Raw genomic sequence first — 19,290 nt, forward strand, 5'->3', positions numbered from 1 at the left:
AATGTAGAAAGAAATAAAAATCAGGAACGATCATGGACTTAGAAAGTGACCCCAAACTTTTGAACGGTAGTGTACATACAATACACCAAGCACATAAAATGTAATAAAATCAGTCAAAAGATGTATACACACTTCAGGAAAAAGGAAATTTGTATAAATAATTTATAACTAAATGTGTTGCTGTATGTTATATATTGATATACAGTATACAGTAGAGTATAGCACTATATATATATACTGTATATGCACTTTGCACAATGACCAATGATTAGAATCTAATCTAATCAAAGGAGTTTGTACTGAATTCGAAATCATAAAAATTTCAAAAAATTTGAAAACATGTCAGCGTTTATTTATTTTTGTGTTTGTTAATTAATACATTCATTTATTCAGTAAGGTATTTAATAACTTGTAAGCAATCCCTGCCTATTTATTCCCAAACCCCGCCCTCTCTTTTGCGATTGGCTATCAACCAGATAGTCCCCGCCCCTTCACAGGGAGGTCTGACTCCACAGCGGTGCTTTTTTTTTTTTTTGTAATTCATATGACAGCGCGTCACAATCGCGTGTGTACTGTATTGGGGAAGTGAAGGTAGGTGTGTGTTTGTGTGTGTGTATATATATGTGTGTGTGTTCGCGTGTATGTGTGCAGGGTTTTCGGCTTGCTTGCCACCTGATTCTCTTTGACATCTGATGGAAACAGAGAGAGAGAGAGAGAGAGAGATAGACAGAGCACCGCTTCATTGCGGGTTTTAGTTAAATGAACGCGGCGCTTGACTGCGGCTGCACAGCGGCGGAACACCGGCGCCAATGCGCGCAGGACGCGCTCCCATTCCGAGCCAAACAACAACAACATCAACAACAACAACAACACTCACATTAACAACAACAGTAACTGCAACAAAGTGTCCGATGTTTCTCTTTCTCTGCACCTCCAGGATGGACGGATCAGCTCGACGCCGAGATTAGACGTGAACAGCGCGATCTGTGTTTTCGGCGCGCGCGCGCGTTTGGGTAGATGATAGGAGATACCATGACCCTGCTGTCTCTTTTGGGCCGGATCATGCGCTATTTCCTACTAAGACCTGAGACGTTGTTTCTGCTGTGCCTGAGCCTGGCTTTATGGAGCTACTTCTTTCACAACGACGAAGTCAAGACTATTGTCAAGTCGAGCCGCGACGCCGTGAAAATGGTCAAGGGCAAAGTGGCCGAGATCATGCAGCACGACCGGTTCGGCCTGGACCTGTCCGAAGCCGAGTTCTCCAAGAACTGGGAGCTGAAGAGCCCCGGCGCCGCCGTCTACGCCATCCAGGGACGCCGAGACCACATGGAGGACCGCTTCGCCGTGCTCACCGACCCGGTCAACCGGAGCCACCCGTCCATCTTCGGGATTTTTGATGGGCACGGTGGAGAGGTGCGTTCATCTATCCATGCACAAATACACTCATTCATACATGCATGCATGCAAATATTTAAGGAAACCTTTTGTGTACCATCGTACTGTACTACTAGATACTGTACATTCTTTTGTTCCTTCACTGTGGTATCAGTTAGATTGTAATGCAAATACGGGTGATCTCCAGAGCCGGGGGTTCGATTGCCACCTCGGGGTGTGTGTCAGTGGAGTTAGCGTTTTCTCCCTGGTGGGTTTCCTCCAGGTGCGCCGGTTTCCTCCAAGACATGCAGTTTGCTCATATTTGTGTGTGTCCTGCCATGGATTGGCACCTTAAATATAATAAACCACAAGAATATCATAGTCTTCACTAGTGTACTATACGATACGCTACATTCTTTTGTTCCTTCACTGTATTATCATTTACATTCCAATGTAAATACAGTGATCTCCAGGGTCTGGGTTCGATTCCCGCTTTTGGACCTGTATGGGTGGAGTTTGCATGTTCTCCCCGTGGTTGCTGGGCTTCCTCCGGGTATTCTGGTTTCCTCCCAAGGCATGCAGATGAGGTGAATTGGCGTTCCCAAGGTGCCTGTGTGAATGAGTGTGTGTGTGTGTGTCTTGGGATAGGCTCCTGTATCCACTATAAATTGGTGTAGATAGTGAGTGAGTGGGAGTGATTGTAATTACATTCTTTTCAATTACATATTTGGACTTTTTAACCATAATTAGCTCAGCTAAAGTATAAGATACACTTATGCACCTGATCATCACACCCACATGCGGTGCTTCCACAAAACCTGTTTATGCGCATGCAATATTACAATTTCTCTTCACTGGAGCCCTAACCTGTTCCAGCATGACAATGACCTGGTGCACAAAGCAAGCTCCATAAAGCCATGGTTGGAGTGGAAAACTTCAGCAGGTCTGTTTAGAGCCTGACCTCAACCCTCAAAGTAAATGTCTTTGGAATTTGCTGGAATTCCAATTGCAATGAAATCTCCTGCAACATCAGTGCCTGACCTCACTAATGATCTTGTGGCTGAGCGATCACAATAGCCCACAGCAGTGATCCAGAATCTAGCGGGACATCCTTCCTAGAATAGTGGAGGTTATTAGAGTGTGACAGGAAGACTAAATTTGGAAAGGGATGTTTTTATTGTAAGAACGTACAAACTAAAAATACTTCTTCACCAAGAATCGGTCCACCATGTTACCCTTTTCATGCATGTTAGAGACATCTGAGCAGGTGGAAGAGCTTGTCATTACGTGAGGAATTTAAGCGTGAGCCTGAATGTCCAGTAAATTAATTTCCAGTTAATTTACATTAAAAAAAAACACCTGAACAGAATTTTCATATATGAATTAAAGCTGGGGGGAAAGGATTTAGTTATGTATGATGATTCTTTTGCATGGCAATTCATATATCGCTGCACTGACTCCAAAATCATATATATATATATATATATATATATATATATATATATATATATATAAATATATATTTTTTTAAATAAAATTTAAATTGATAGATTTTTATAGTGTGTAATAAAGTAGTGTATTTAAATGTCGCTGTTTCTCTATATACTCAGTTTTTTATTTGTCAACCCTGCCAAATCTGACCTGCCGTTTTTTTTTTACTGAATTCACAAACATTACAAGCCCTACACTTTTGAATATAAAGGGTTTCTGAGAAGGTTTAGCTTTTCTTGAAGGTTCTCCTTTTACACCATGATTACACTGTTCCAAGGTTCTCCATAAAACCTTTAACAAGACGGGTTTCCTTTGGGTTCTTTGGTTTCCTCCCACTCCAAAACCAATCAGATGGGTGGACTGATGACTGTAAATTACCAGTAGATCTAGAAGAATCTGTGAGTGTGTGTGTGTGTGTGTGTGTGTGTGCATGGTGCCCTCCGATCAAGAGGATCCACCTGGATGAAATAATTCCCCTGAAGGGTCGAATCGAAGAGGACCGTTTTGTTTATTTAGTGTAGTCCCTGAGCACATGATAATGAAAATTAGAAAGGATCTTATATACCACTTTTAAGGTTTTTAATTAGGTGCACAAGATATGAATAAAATGCAGCACTGTAAATGCATTTCAGTTGTACTTTCATGCAATAATATAATAATAACAATCATTGTGGCTATCATTCTCCTTGCTCGTGTGGTGTCTAAGTGCATGAGATATGTGGCAATAACCATGTTGGTCTTGTTTGTGACTTTATGCTACTTCGAGAGCTGCTGCTGTTGCGCATGATGCACTAAGGAAGCTATTTCATAAGCGAGTGCTGTTACTTACTGTTCTCCAGTGTGTAATTTCACACTATAATACCCAGATATGTACATGTTGCACCATTCTTGTGGTGCAGAATTGACTTTCTTTAACTGAAATGCTTTATGTTTTGCTTTTTGCATCTGTCTCGAAGACAAGTAATGTTCAAGCCTTTTAATGGGACGTATTATGCAAAATAAAATTTTAGTCTAAAAAAATGACAGAACACTGGGTAATAGATTCACTTACCTATCAAGGTTGTTTTGTGTGTCATTTGATTTATCGTCACGCTGACTCCAAAATCGATTTCTAAAATTATCTAAAATTAATCTATGTTTGCATTTGAGGTGATAAAATGTTGCAGTTCCTTTATAATCCTACAGGTGGTGCACTCTAAACTATTCAAACATCGGTAGGCAGTACAGCGTCTCATGTGGTGGAAGCGAATTATTTGGGTATTTATAAAATCGTCCTGCTTATAAAATCGCTATTCAAATCGTATCAGCACCTAGGTATCGTGATAATATCGTACTGTATCGTAGTTTATGTTGTTGTTGTTGTTTATACTCCAAGTTGTGTGAAGATTTCGATTAACCGTCTAATCGCTATAAGAACTCGTTAATTAAGATTGCGGTAACTTAAAACACACCCAAAAGCTGAACCCCATAGCTGTGCTTCTCAGACCCCACTTTGACAACCTCTGACTTAGACTGCGTCATATACAGTAAAACAACATAAGACACAAACCTTTTCTATTTCTACCGACTTCATCTTTTCTCAAAGTGAATACTTAATTCCTTGGGATATGTGGCATAGATAAAAACACACATAACTCTCTCTCTCTCTCTCTCTCTCTCTCTGTCTCTGTCTGTGAGTGCATGTGTGTGATCGTACGCCTGACTTCTATCACTTAGTGTTTGTCCCTTGTGTTTCGCAGAATGTCTTTTTTTTTTTTTAAAAAACAACGCCATTTCTTTCTGATTAATTGGCAGAAACTTGCATCAGTGTCGGCGCTTTTTAATCCGAGCTCCGTGCCCGGCTTGGCTCGTCCCGCTAGTCGCTTTGCATAAAAGCGTCTGCCAGATGAATGAATGCAAATGTACAACTATTGTTGATTCCCTCGGAGGGATATCATGGCATCCATCTGTCCCCATCTTGTTTGTGCTTTCTTCCTGTTTTTTTTTTCTTCTTTTCATCTAAAAATAGGCTGGGGTTGTCACGTTGTCACACCCAGTCACGGTGTATAATTAAACGCTTTTTCCATCACTTTTTTCTTTTTTCTTTTTTCCAAAATACAAATTACAGTGCGTTTCCTTTTATCTCTTCTTTACCAATTCTTTTGGCTTTAAAATCTGTTGTCGTTGTAAACATGTTGCATCGCTTCCTCTGCTGCAACTTATTATGGCATTTTGGGGAACTTTATCATGCGCAACTGCTATCGGACATTCAGACGAACACGGCTTTACTAGCCCGAACTGAACAAAATTGCATCCGTGATTGTTTTACCTAGTGTGCCACTCTTCCTCTGAGCCAGTCTCTTTCCATTTATACCAACATGATAAATACTTACTTGAACATAGAACTGTTCTTTGCGAAAATATCTTTTTAATTAGGAAGATTTAATTTATTGATTTCCTTTCGGATTTTGTTTCAAATTAAAGGATTGCGTCCTTCGAAGACTGTGGCTGTGTGGTTTTTAAATAGTAATTTAATACTTTGATACCATGAAACAGTGGTATTTTTAGACAAGGTTATGATATCATGACGGAGGTGAAGGCTGCGCTTGGCAGCTGCTTCTGTAGGATATTAGCTGCGTGTGCTTTGGGTTGGATCCGAAAAAATTCTCGCTACAGAAGTAACTCCACGAACGTGCGAGAGTCTTAAGAGTTTCTTCTAACTCTCACACACACTAACGATATAGCCAGGGGCGACGGTTTGGGGTCTGTTTTGCCATTTCGCTTCAAAATATGCAAAGCATTTTTGCCGTAAAGGATCTTTTTAAATGGCCTTGCTGGCCCCGTGTGTGTGTGTGCTTGTGTATTTCTGCCGCATAAAAAATCAGTGGCGTGATGCATAACGGCCTGAGGCCAAAACAGAATTAGGCTCACTGGTTAGTTAGTATGTATATGAGCTTGAGTGTGGGTGTATGTGTGAAGCAAAGAGTGTGTGTATGTCCCCCCTGCTGTTGCTCATAATCCAAATTTTTGCTGGCATTCTGGTGAGTCAGGAATGCGTCTAGTAGAGCGAAACTCCTGGACCGTATGGAAAGCGTCCCGGTTTTTCTGACTGTTTGGTGACTCTTCCAAAACTTCAAATGTGACATGAACAGGAAAGAATATTGGATGGAAGATATGGTTGAAGCCGTTCGTGTGTTCAAGCCTTGATTGGCATGGGGAAGTTCACCATTTGCATATAAATAATGTAATTTGCACGGTGCTGATTATATCCGAGTTGAAATGGCATGGGATCAAATTGTAATTAGAGGCGCACGGTTTGCAATGCATCATGCGTGCACCTTGATTTCGAGAGGCCAAATGACACCAGTGTGTGAGCCAGTTGAATATAAGGACGCAGAGCGAGACGTAAGAAAGAACATTACACGATCACACGGACCGTCCAGACCTGCTTTCTCCAATGCTCATGACCTACAGTTAGCGTATTTAATGATTGTTAGAACACCTGTGGTGCGGCGTGATACAAATACAGTACTTAAACGTCCCAGTGCTGTTACGCCCTATATCAGCACTCGCGGAACTCCCCTCGTTCAATCTGATTACTTAAGGCGTCAACTAATTTGACACAATTTGTTATGATTTTAATATGACATTGATGATATCATGCTCCTACATTTTTATTTATATATACTTTTTTGAATGTCAAGCAATAAATAGGAAATAATTATAGGTATGAACCGAAGTTGTGAGCGGACAAGGAAAGAACTTTTTGGTTCTTCATTGCTTAATAATAGAATAGAATTGCATAGAATTACGACTTTTTTCTGCAGTAATATTGAAGCCATAGAGTTTTACAATTTATTTCGGCATGATATAATGTGATGTGATTTTAGAATATACAGTATTTGGCACAGACAAAACCCCTCTGAGCTGTTTATTTGTACAGACTGCTTTACTGGAGCTTGACTTCAAAAAGGGTCACAATGACTTGCCATTCACCTGAATTGGGACATGCACACACACACACACACACACACACACACACACACATACATACAGGCACACACACATTCGCTCAACATTCTGAGACCTTGTGTCATGAATCAATCTAAAACTTCAACCTCCCGCTGAACCTCCCGCTGATCACCTTTTTTTTGTTGGAACTTGTCCGAAATGTGCCTTTGAGCTAATTAAAAAAAATATATACATATATTTTACATGGGTCTGTTTCTTGTGCTAGCATGATTCCATGTAGAAACATTAAGCACAGGTCATGCATGTAATATCGCAGAGCGGATGATGAATGTGACAGATCATGACCAATTTGATTAGTTCCGCCAACTTGGCTCCAGAATGGGGAGGACAAGGTTGCTCTGACCTGCGGGCTAATGGAGCGTTACGCTGCCACTGAACTGTCAGTCCTCCTCCTAAATTCCTCTCGTAATGTTTTTCTCTCTGCGCTGTCCTTCGTTCCATTCTGTCATTTAGCCACTTCTTCCTTTGGAATAAATATTAAATTTTGTATCATGTAGACAAAGCAGCATGAAAGTACATTTACATTTAAATTTAGGCATTTGGCAGACGCTCTAATCCAGGGCGACTTACATTTTTATCTCATTATACATCTACGCCATATATTCATCCTTAATTGTGATTGTGACATGCCTTGCCATTATTTGCCTGTTTTTTTTCTTTCTGTTGGTTGAATTGTGGTGGTCAGCTCAGTAGCTTGTGACAAATAGATTATACAGTATTAATGTTATAGCAGCCAGAGTGTTTGTAAATGAGTTAATCTATTATTATTGTGTTATTAAAATTATTATTATTATTATTATTTTATCAGTCAGTTCATATAGTACATGTCTTGTTGGTGTGATGTTCTGACCACCATTCCCGTCAAAATCTTCAAATCAACTAATGCTCCACTAGATCATTTTGACAATTCTATTTTTTACTAACTAGTAACCAGAAAAATAACTTGTGATAAATTATATCAAATAATAAGTATATTATAGAAGTATATGATATATAATATTAAATGAACTACCCTTAACCCCTAACATTTGGTAGCTACAATTTTTTTACTATTAACTCTAGTTACCCAAGAAACGGGGACGTTCAGGGGACTTATGAAACATTTGCGCTTGGTCCCCATGTGAATATTTTCTGTGCAGCGTCATTAGGCACTTCGTTTATGGTCCTTGTTTGGTTCCACTGCAATGTTCCAAATCAAATATGAATTAAACCTTCAGGGAACTTTCCCTCGTGGTACCAGAGAAATGTTTCACTGTTAATTCTATAAAGTGGCGGGACATACCGAGAATGTCCCTTGCCAACTTTTACAGTATGTTTCCAGGACATTCCCCTAGTTACTGCTGCCTTGCATTATACATAAAAAGCATAAAAAAAAGGAAAAATGTATAATAAATTATATAAACAAAATGTTTCTCTCCATATCTTTGTATGTTTGTGTGTGTGTGTGTGTGTGTGTGTGCAGGGAGCTCCCTTTTTAGTTATTATAATTATTTTTTATTTTTTATTATTCTATATATACTGTATATCGATTCTAAATAAAATGTTGTCGAACATCCGCATTCACTCCCCAAAAGGACCTGGGGACATCTTCCAATAACATCCTGGGGACGTAATGGGAACCCTACTCAATAAATTTTGTTGAATGTTTGTGTGGGACCTTTTGAAGATGCCCTGGGGCCGTTTTTCATTTTATTTTATTCATATTTTTTTTTCTTTGTTGTTTGCTGGGTAGCTAGCTAGCATGTGAGCTACCATTTTGTCCCCCACATGAACTATCTTGCTAACCTGAAGCAAAGATTTCTGTCTTGTAAAGTGTCCTTGTGTCTGATCATTTTGCTTCACTGAACACAAACTCAACCCTCATGATGTTTGACTGGTTCCTCTTGTTATAACCACTAGGCGTGTAACATTGGAACTGTTACAGGAATTAATTGTATGCTATGTCACTTAGCTCTGACACAAGAGACTCTCTCTAGCAATGCTAAGGAAATATTTCTCTACAGAAAATATATTAATGATTTTTCATTTTCATTTTACAAGATTTTTTATTTTTAGTGACATTGTCAAGTGGTATACATGTACAGTACAGATTAAAAACAAGTGTACTGAGGTAAAGTAGCTAGCTAACGGTGCTCTTAGCCATGTATGAAGGATGATTCACAGACTAAGCAGTACAGTTGTACCTCAGCATCAGAACATGAATTTTTTCGCCTTAAGAACTGAAATTTTTCAAGAAATTTGTCTCGCATACGAAGTATTTTCGGCATACGAGCAAACATACCGAGCCAAACTGCCCATCGGTACGTTGCACGAATGTACAGCTGCTATTAAAAAATTTAAACCAAATTTGTGTTTTTTTCTTTCAGTTTAATTTTTAAGGCAGCTGGTGCCAAGAGGAATGATAAATCAAGGTTACGTGAGGTTTAACGTCTATTTATTTCCTATTTTACTTAATTTGCATGTCTTTTCGAAATGTTTTGATTGTTGAGATTTATAATGTAGGAAATTGGTGGTATTGTTAATATTTTTAGGGTGGCTAGAACGGATTATCTGCATTTACATTATTTCCTATGGGAAAATGCGTTCCACAATATGGATTTTCAACTTAAGAACTCGCTGAGGTACCACTGTATGCTGTAAATATATATATATATATATATATATATATATATATATATACAGTGGTGTGAAAAACTATTTGCCCCCTTCCTGATTCCTTATTCTTTTGCATGTTTGTCACACAAAATGTTTCTGATCATCAAACACATTTAACTATTAGTCAAAGATAACACAAGTAAACACAAAATGCAGTTTTTAACTGATGGTTTTTATTATTTAGGGAGAAAAAAAATCCAAACCTACATGGCCCTGTGTGAAAAAGGAATTGCCCCCTGAACCTAATAACTGGTTGGGCCACCCTTAGCAGCAATAACTGCAATCAAGCGTTTGCGATAACTTGCAACGAGTCTTTTACAGCGCTCTGGAGGAATTTTGGCCCACTCATCTTTGCAGAATTGTTGTAATTCAGCTTTATTTGAGGGTTTTCTAGCATAAACCGCCTTTTTAAGGTCATGCCACAACATCTCAATAGGATTCAGGTCAAGACTTTGACTAGGCCACTCCAAAGTCTTCATTTTGTTTTTCTTCAGCCATTCAGAGGTGGATTTGCTGGTGTGTTTTGGGTCATTGTCCTGCTGCAGCACCCAAGATAGCTTCAGCTTGAGTTGACAAACAGATGGCTGGACATTCTCCTTCAGGATTTTTTGGTAGACAGTAGAATTCATGGTTCCATCTATCACAGCAAGCCTTCCAGGACCTGAAGCAGCAAAACAACCCCAGACCATCACACTACCACCACCATATTTTACTGTTAATATGATGTTCTTTTTCTGAAATGCTGTGTTACTTTTACGCCAGATGTAACGGGACACGCACCTTCCAAAAAGTTAAACTTTTGTCCCGTCGGTCCACAAGGTATTTTCCCAAAACTCTTGGCAATCATTGAGATGTTTTTTAGCAAAATTGAGACGAGCCTTAATGTTCTTTTTGCTTAAAAGTGGTTTGCGCCTTGGAAATCTGCCATGCAGGCCGTTTTTGCCCAGTCTCTTTCTTATGGTGGAGTCGTGAACACTGACCTTAATTGAGGCAAGTGAGGCCTGCAGTTCTTTAGATGTTGTCCTGGGGTCTTTTGTGGCCTCTCGGATGAGTTGTCTCTGCGCTCTTGGGGTAATTTTGGTCGGCCGGCCACTCCTGGGAAGGTTCACCACTGTTCCATGTTTTTGCCATTTGTGGATAATGGCTCTCACTGTGGTTCGCTGGAGTCCCAAAGCTTTAGAAATGGCTTTATAACCTTTACCAGACTGATAGATCTCAATTACTTTTGTTCTCATTTGTTTCTGAATTTCTTTGGATCTTGGCATGATGTCTAGCTTTTGAGGTGCTTTTGGTCTACTTCTCTGTGTCAGGTAGCTCCTATTTAAGTGATTTCTTGATTGAAACAGGGGTGGCAGTAATCAGGCCTGGGGGTGACTACAGAAATTGAACTCAGGTGTAATAAACCACAGTTAAGTTATTTTTTAACAAGGGGGGCAATCACTTTTTCACACAGGGCCATGTAGGTTTGGAGTTTTTTTTCTCCCTTAATAATGTAAACTTTATTTAAAACTGCATTTTGTGTTCAATTATGTTATCTTTGACTAATAGTTAACGGTTTTTGATGATCAGAAACATTTAAGTGTGATAAACATGCAAAAGAATAAGAAATCAGGAAGGGGAAAAATAGTTTTTCACACCATTGTATATATATATATATTTTTTTTTTTCCCTCTATCTTTCTGTTGCTTACCATGGGGGAAATGAAATATGTGTTCCTTTCAAGCATATCAATCCACAAAGAGAAAAGTGTTAGAAAGATGAAGGATAATGTCAGGTAATTATGCCTGCTGTATCATGGATAAAAATGGAGTGTGCCAATCTGGCTATTAGGCTCTGTTCTTTTGTAGGACTGGGCACATAAAGAAATCAACAGTCATATTTTCTATTTCACTAATATGCTCTCGGTTTTAAATTTTCTAATATTTTTATACTTTCTTTCCTTTGGGTTTTGTTGTTGTTGTTGTTAAAGATCAGCTTATATCTGTCGAGTGGGGGAAAAATTACAGCATGCAGAAGCAAATGCTTCGTCATTTACGTGCTTTTCACCGCTTTTGGTTGTCTTTCATGATTTCTTTCCTCCTTTTTTCTCTAGGAGGCTTGTGTTTTTTTTTTTTTTTTTACCTGGGTTTTTCCTTTACTTAGGCTACACAAAGAGGGCTTTGATATGTAGGTAGGTAGGGGTGTGTGCGTGTGCGTGTGCGTGTGTGTGCGCGTGTGTGTGTGTGTGTGTGTGTGCTGTACCCAAAGCTCTAAAGCAGTAATTACAGTATAAGGCCATGATGTTTTTGCTTCACTTTCAGGCTACCAATTTCCTTTGAATGAGCTGTCACATGACTCCTACTCCAACTCATAGACACTTTTAGAATTCTTTGAACATCTCATTCACAGCATAAAAGTAAATATACAAACACATATGAATAATGCATTATTGTTCATTCAAACAAGGTGGGTAGATGTCTTGTAGTGTGTTTTTGGGGGGGGGGTGCGTGTGTGTGTGTGTGTGTGTGTGTGTGTGTGTGTGTGTGTAGGTGTTTGGGGAAGTGAGAGGAAAACTCTTGTGATATTGCACATATTTGAAATAGTGTACGAATCTGTAAAGGAAAAACAAGCATGTAAAAACAGATGATGCATAAATTCATATTTAGAAGACTAGTATGAGCGTTCAAGTCAAACCAGGACTTTTGATTGTGCAGAATAACAGAACACACGTATGAGAGTAAAAACTCTTTTTATTTCTCTATATAATCCCCTGCTACACTAATGCACTTATCCCAGTGTTTCACTAGTGCTTGGATACCAAAAAGATAGAAAGATTTCTCAGTAGCCCGGAGCCATGATCAGCCTGCCTGCTTTACGTATGAAACGCTGGCCTCCCAGGAACTCCTTTAATGGCTTGGAGCGAGGTCAGGACTGTACAGCGGATGTGGCAATAACTCCCAGTCAAGTTCCTATGATGTGAAAGTTGTTTTGGTGAAAAATTATGTGTAATATCCCCACATAACAAGTAAGCAGGAAGTTAGTAGTCAATTTTCAGGGATCATACTATACAATGGGCTTCGAGCCTCTTTCGCGCTGGATTAGTTACATCTTAAATGTCAGTGTTTTAAGTTTTATGACTACATTAACTACAAATCTCATCTCAAGTCCCGGTTTGACTTGAACGCCCTTTGTACTTCAGTGCATCTCACGCCAGTTGTTTTAAAAAGCCACATCACACACCACATTATTTCCAAAAAGGTTTTATGAATTTGCACAGGGTGTAGCACAATGCCTGTATCTACAGTACATCTATTCAGCGCTTCTAAAAAGCCAAGTCTGTATTTAGAGTTAACGCCCAAAGTGGGTGTGGCTTAAACACAGACTAACAACAGTATACAACTAAACAAAGGTGGAAAAGTCAACATGGTGTGCGATTTCTGACTTCTGTCTCATCTTCAGCCTCGGCTGCATAACTCATAACACATAAAGTCATAACTCTCTCAGTTAGTGATCTACACAGGAATGATGCTTTTCTAATTTTTCTTATGTAAAATAAAAACTTTAGGTTTTTTTAAAACATATTTTCCCTATATAATTTACATTCTAATAAGGAAAACAAAAAAGTTTTTTCATGTTGCATTCCTTTTTTCATTTGACTCACCCATATATAAACAACCCCCACACATGTTCATCGCTTTTCTTTGTCCAGAGAGCTTCATATATCAGCCCACGTGAAAGCAAAACCTCTCTTTTTTTCCTTTCATCCTGCAGGATCCCAGTCCTATATTGTTTTAACCGGATGAAGAGATTATTATAAATATTTTAAAGCCCAAACCCCCACCCCCCAAAAAAACAAAGTTCTTCTATCATTATGGTGCTGCTTAATTTTTTTCTGGTGTCTATACCTCCAGGAGATGGTATGTGAGCCAGAGACAGGTACAAGTTTATGACTTGAGTCTGAGTCACGTAACCACTTCAGACTTGACTTGGACTCGTTAGTATTCATTTGTTACCTGTATACAGTGGGTATAAAATTTAAAGGAATTAGGTTTTTTTTTTTTTTTTGGACATGTGTAGTTGCTTTAATTCGTTTACTTACTTTAGAGCACTAGACCCATAGCTTCTAAAGGAGCGCAGTAATGTAACTGAAGGATTGCATATCCTTAAAGAGTAAACTGACACACAGAGTAAATCCCATAGTGTTTCCACACTGAGTTCATATAAGGCAAACTGGACCTTCATAAACACTGTAGGGTTTTAATTTAACACTGGGGATTTTGCTAGGCAGAACTGGTACTACATCAAACACAAGAACACACCCAGACAGGTCTGATTAGTTCACAATAACGCCTGAGAGATGTTTTTATTATTAACGAGATGTGCCTCTGTTGACATCAACAAATGTCCTTTTTCTTTTCACAACATGCTATATGTATAGCCTTAATATTAATAATAGTTGACCTACAGTTTGTGCTTTATTAATTTTTTTTTAACACTGTAATTATACGCCTATGTTTGAATAATAATTATATATACAAGGGTAAGTAGGCAAATATTATTTATCCCTCTGGCTGTAGAATTATTATTTTTTATTAACTTTTAGGAACGCAGTTCCAAATGAACTGATGTAAGATGTTCACACCTGACTGGGGAGACAGCAGCTTTGGAGGAAGAGCACTGATAATGTATAATTTAATATAATATAATGAGTGTGCATCATTTTTGACTTACCATTGTACATAATGTTAGAAAGCACTTTATTAGGGAACACCTGTTCAATTATCGACTCAGCCAATCGTGTGACAGTTTAAAATAACGTAGATTCAAGTCAGTCAGTCGGTTTGAGACTACGGAATTGTCAGTTCTGCGATTTGGACCGTTACGTGATTGTTCCTGCCAGACAGACAGGTTTGAGACTGCTGATCTCATGGGATTTTCATGCTGCACAGTCTCTAGAGTTAACTCAAAAAACAAACGACCTCAAGCGAGCGACAGTTCTGTGGGTGGAAGTGCCTTCCTGTTGAGAGGTATCAGAGGAAATTGGATAGGAAGGATACAGTTAATTACATAATCACTTTTTTAAGTGCTGAGTAAAAAAGCAATTAATTCATAGCAGTAAACTATAAATTACTTGCTTTGAAGCATCACGGCGTCAAGCATCACTTGGAATACAAAAAATGTCAAACCATGAGGTGGATGGGCCACAACGGCAGATAACCACATCAGGTTTCATTTTTGTTCCTCTTACTTCAGCCAAAAACAGGAATCTGAGGCTGGAGTAGGCAGAAACCCACTAAAATGTTTTAGCTGAAGATTAGAAGGAAATCCCCTGGTCTGTCGTTTGGTGAAAAAAGAGGAACGGAAGTGGAATCGAATTTGGTCTTCCGATTTTACGTTATTAAAAAAAAAAAAAAATCCAAGAGAGTATTGTTGCAACTGTTGATCTAATTGGGTGTTTTTCTTATAATTTATTGCGAACTATAATATTGTTATGATTGCTAATACTATTGAAAATCCTATTTACTCTTCAAGTATGTTGACTTAGGATTTGACTTATATACAGACAACCTGAGCAACTTGTTCAACCGGTCTACTGTATGTAATTAAGCAAACACTCAGCTATTGTAATTATGTTGATTGGATGCACCGCACCTGGAACTGCCATTATAACAGGTTCTTGCATGTACAGTACACTGCAAAACAAGGTACAGTGAAATCTACACGTTACAACAGGGCTGTAGTGGGGGGAAAAAAACGCTGTGGGTAAATTATGAATCAACGTAGGCTGACCATGACAGTCTGGTTTAGTTCATCATGCTTTTCACTGAAAAAAAAGTTATAAGAATATTATAAATTATACTACCTTTTTAACCTTTTCAACTATAATAATAATATTAAATGATATTAACAATACAGGTTTATTTTGCTGCTTTATTTTCCACCTTGTGCTCGAGGTCTTTTGCCGGCATCGGCATGAGTAGGCTTGTCATTTCCACCCTTTTTATTCCACACCTTTTATACACATGTTGTCATACTCTACCTGTCTGGCACTAGAGACCATGTGTTTAGTCACAGTAGACAGTTGCGGTATCGTGAGTGCTGAATAATCAGCGCAGTCTAGTACACACTACGATTTTGTCTGGCAAGACGATATGAATAACCGGAGGTGTTGAGATGCCGTTCTAGGAATAACTTATGCAAATTGTAAAGCTGCATTAAGACTAGTCAGAGGTGGGTAAATGATATGTAAGGAGTTTAAGAGGTGCGTAAATGCCGTTTACTGTACATGCGTGTAGCCTCCACTACAACTCTGTAAAATCTCATTCAAAAAATAATAAATCAGTGCAAATATTAATACATTTATGACACCTTTCTATTGGAACCAGACGTAGCGCTTCTATTGGATCGGACTACACAGGCCAGCCTTGACTCCCCATATGAACCTGTCCTTGGATGCCCATGACCCTGTCGCCAGTTCACCAGTTTTCCTTCCTTGGATCACTTTAAGTGATGTCCTGATTACTATAGACCAGAAACAACCCACAAGAGCTGCACTTTTGCAGTTGCTCTGACCCAGACCTCTAGCCATCAAAATTTGGCCCTTGTTAAAGTCACTCAAATCCTTCTGCTTGCCCATTTTTTCTGCTTCCAACATATCAACTTCAGGAAAAAAGGTTCACCTGCTGCCTAATATATCCCACCCACTCTTACCCACCATTGTAAATGTAGCTGCGACAATGGCTCGACAGTTGGGCCTGAACTAGTGATGGGAAGTTTGAATCATTTTAGTGACTCGGTTCTTTGAATCTCGTTCATCAAAATGAACAAATCTTTTTCGAGTCGTTTACTTTATTTCGTTTTTTTGATAAGAAATAAAATAAAATGTTGCATTTTCAATAAAAAGACCCCCATTACATCGTCATACACAAATTTTGGCTATAGTTCCAGTAATGAAAATATTACTGAGTCGTTCGTTCTTTTAAATCTATTGCACCACTTAGCGTCTAGGGGAGTCACGTGACTAAAGAAAGAACGACTCGGAGTAGAAAAGTCACTGAAAACGATTTGCTCAATTCTGTTTCCTGGCCATAACCTACGGGGGTTTTGCGATGATTTACGCATGCGCGCTCAGTAGAAAATGAATGAATCACTTTCCAAGACTACTCGTTCTTCTGAGTCACATTAAAGATTTGTTCAAAAAGAACAAATCGTTTATGAACGACCCATCACTAGCCTGAACAACGCCAAAACTGCAGCTCATGTGGGAAGTTCCTGGAAGGAAAACCAATGAAACTGGCGACAGGGTCATCCAAGGGGATCGTCCAAGGCTTCCTGATTCATATTCACATGAGAATTGAGTACTAAAACCACGCCACCAAATCCTCCGGCAAACTAATGGTACATTTAGTCTAGTAAATCAAACATGGATATTTATAAGAACGTTTTTTTGCCGTGATCTTAAAGCATTAAAATCATTGTAAAAATCTGTGTTATTTGTAAAGTTGTTTTCCTGAACCACAACATATTTTTTGTGTCATAAAATAAAGCATTCAGATATCTACTGTATTATTAAAACTGTCATAAGACATGTTAACTACTAACAATGCATCTGTCTGGATGTTTCAAGGTTCCAGTGCACATTTCCCAATCCAGTAAGGGTGGACTTTCCTGCTTGTCCTGCTTGTCCTGCTTTTTTAGTTTATCCAGACAGCGTGAAATTGCTGTTTTCTTCAGGAAAAAAAACTAAACAGCACAACAAAACATGGCAGTGTTTCTCACCTTCAGGCGTTTTCTAACCTTATCCTTTATGCCCTATATACTAGTTTATAGATGCACCAGGCTTAATATATGGTAGCGTGTATGTGTATGTGTATGTGTGTGTGTGAGCGCGTGCTTATGGAGACCAAATCCCTTTCACCTGTTTTTGGGACCTGATGGATTACTTGGCTGCTCTCCCTGACTCCTGTGCATGTGCGTGTGTATTTGTTTGTGTGTTTGCCTTCAGATGTAACTGCCAGTTGGCACAGATCACGCAGAGCACCAGTTTAAATATTCAACACATGTGCTTTATTAAGACGCCATTCGCGCAGCAGATAAAAGGATCGTGCTGTTATTAATCACTGCTTGGGCAGAAGTTTATTTTTATTTCTGTGAACTTTTTTTTGGCACTTCATGGCCGGTTAACTTCTTGAGATGATGTCGTCTGTATTGATATGGCGGAACCCCACCGGTTCAGCTGTTCCAGATGACTGTTCGCACTCCATGACTGCAGGAAGCAAACTAAAGTACTGTTCAACTCAGTTTGCAAACGTGTGACTTGACAGGTTGCACAGTAAAAAGAAAATGGCTTTTTACCTATTTTAAAAGATAGAGCTGTGGATGGTAGGTAGGCTGCACAGTGGCTTAGCGGTTAGCACTGTCATCTTGCGCCTTCAGGGTTCGGGTTCGGTTCCCACCTTGACTTTTTGTGCATGGACCTGGATGTTCTCCCTGTACTTGGTGGGTGCGGGTTTCCTCCCACAGTCCAAAAACATGAAGATTAGGTGTTTCCAAATTCCCGCTGTGTGTGTGTGCGCGCACCCTATGATGGAGTTCCTGTAATAGTCTCCAGGCCCTCTTTGACCCTGTACAAGATTATAGATATAGAAGATCAATAAATTGTGGATAGACTGTGGATTCGGTTTGATACTTGTGCATTGTAATGTTTGATTTGATTCAGTAGCACTAATGTTTATTGTCTAATTTGTTATTTCTTACAGGTTTTTAAAGTATTAAATCAACTGAAAGGTGATATAAAAGTCCTTGAAATGCTGTAGAACTTGCTTGTCTAAATGTCATGACCCACATAAATCAATAAGCTGGCTTTCTACTAATCTTCTGCTCCACACTCCAGTCCAGTAGGTGGCGGTATTGCAATGACCCCCCCTTAAACTCAAAAGAAGAAGAAGCGATACTCTCACAAATTGCGAGTATTTGCAGAAGATGTAATTAGCTTATATTATGTAATTACCAATTAAAAGAGAAAACTTCTTCGGTAACATAACAAGCTGCTTTTTTTTCTTCTTTTTTTGCATTAATAAACTTACCAGCACGAAAAAAAGATATGCTTATGAGGAAGGGATTGTGTATATTTGTTATAATAAGTGATGACTTGTTTCGCAGGCGTTCCGCAACATTAAACACGTGAATAGAACATACGACGTGGTGTTTTTCTTTTACGGAATAAATCAATTGTTGGCACTGGACAGTTTCAGCGGTATAACAAGAACGAAACGCTTTAGGATATAACGTTACAGTAAAATAGCACTCAGTTTCAGGCGGCATCACAGAACCCTGTTGAAGATTTTTTTTTTTTTCTACAACAAGACGTCTCGTTACATGACATGCATTTCAAAACAATTTGCCATTCAGCGTTCATTTAACGTCTGTATTTCTCTTGAGGATTAGCCTGGTTTCATGACTTAATGTTTTCTATTCATCAAAAACACATTAAGTGTACCCCCCCACCCCCCATTTTTATATGGCAAATGCAAATTTTTGACATTTTCCCTCCCGGAATATGATGCTGTGCAGAAATCATTGATTCTCTCTTTGGTTAAAAAACCTCCAGTGGCTTCGAGGTAAGTTGTCTCTTTTCCTCGAGGTTTTTGACCTTTTCTGATATTTTTTCATCTGGTTTTACTTTTATTTGCCTGTCAGTAGAGCGTCTCTAAATTACAACATGGAATTTAGAAGCACAAACTGCCGTGTCCCTTTGCTTTGTGTTATATTTGGACCGTG

The 19,290-nt window shown here is 38.9% G+C and overlaps 1 protein-coding gene across 2 annotated transcripts in view; it reads left to right on the forward strand.

The window, feature by feature from the left end:
- Positions 1-528: 528 nt before the first annotated feature.
- The window catches only part of ppm1lb (protein phosphatase, Mg2+/Mn2+ dependent, 1Lb), an 81,186-nt gene continuing 62,424 nt past the window's right edge, over positions 529-19,290 (forward strand). Inside the window, exons 1-2 of one of the 2 annotated variants that reach the window (XM_053486486.1) lie at positions 529-591; positions 938-1,413. In XM_053486486.1, the coding sequence (XP_053342461.1) occupies positions 1,018-1,413 (396 nt within the window). In that variant the 5' untranslated portion in view covers positions 529-591; positions 938-1,017. The other variant, XM_053486485.1, reaches the window with a different exon arrangement.

Source organism: Clarias gariepinus, chromosome 25 (genome assembly GCF_024256425.1).
Source record: "Clarias gariepinus isolate MV-2021 ecotype Netherlands chromosome 25, CGAR_prim_01v2, whole genome shotgun sequence".
NCBI classification, from domain to species: domain Eukaryota; kingdom Metazoa; phylum Chordata; class Actinopteri; order Siluriformes; family Clariidae; genus Clarias; species Clarias gariepinus.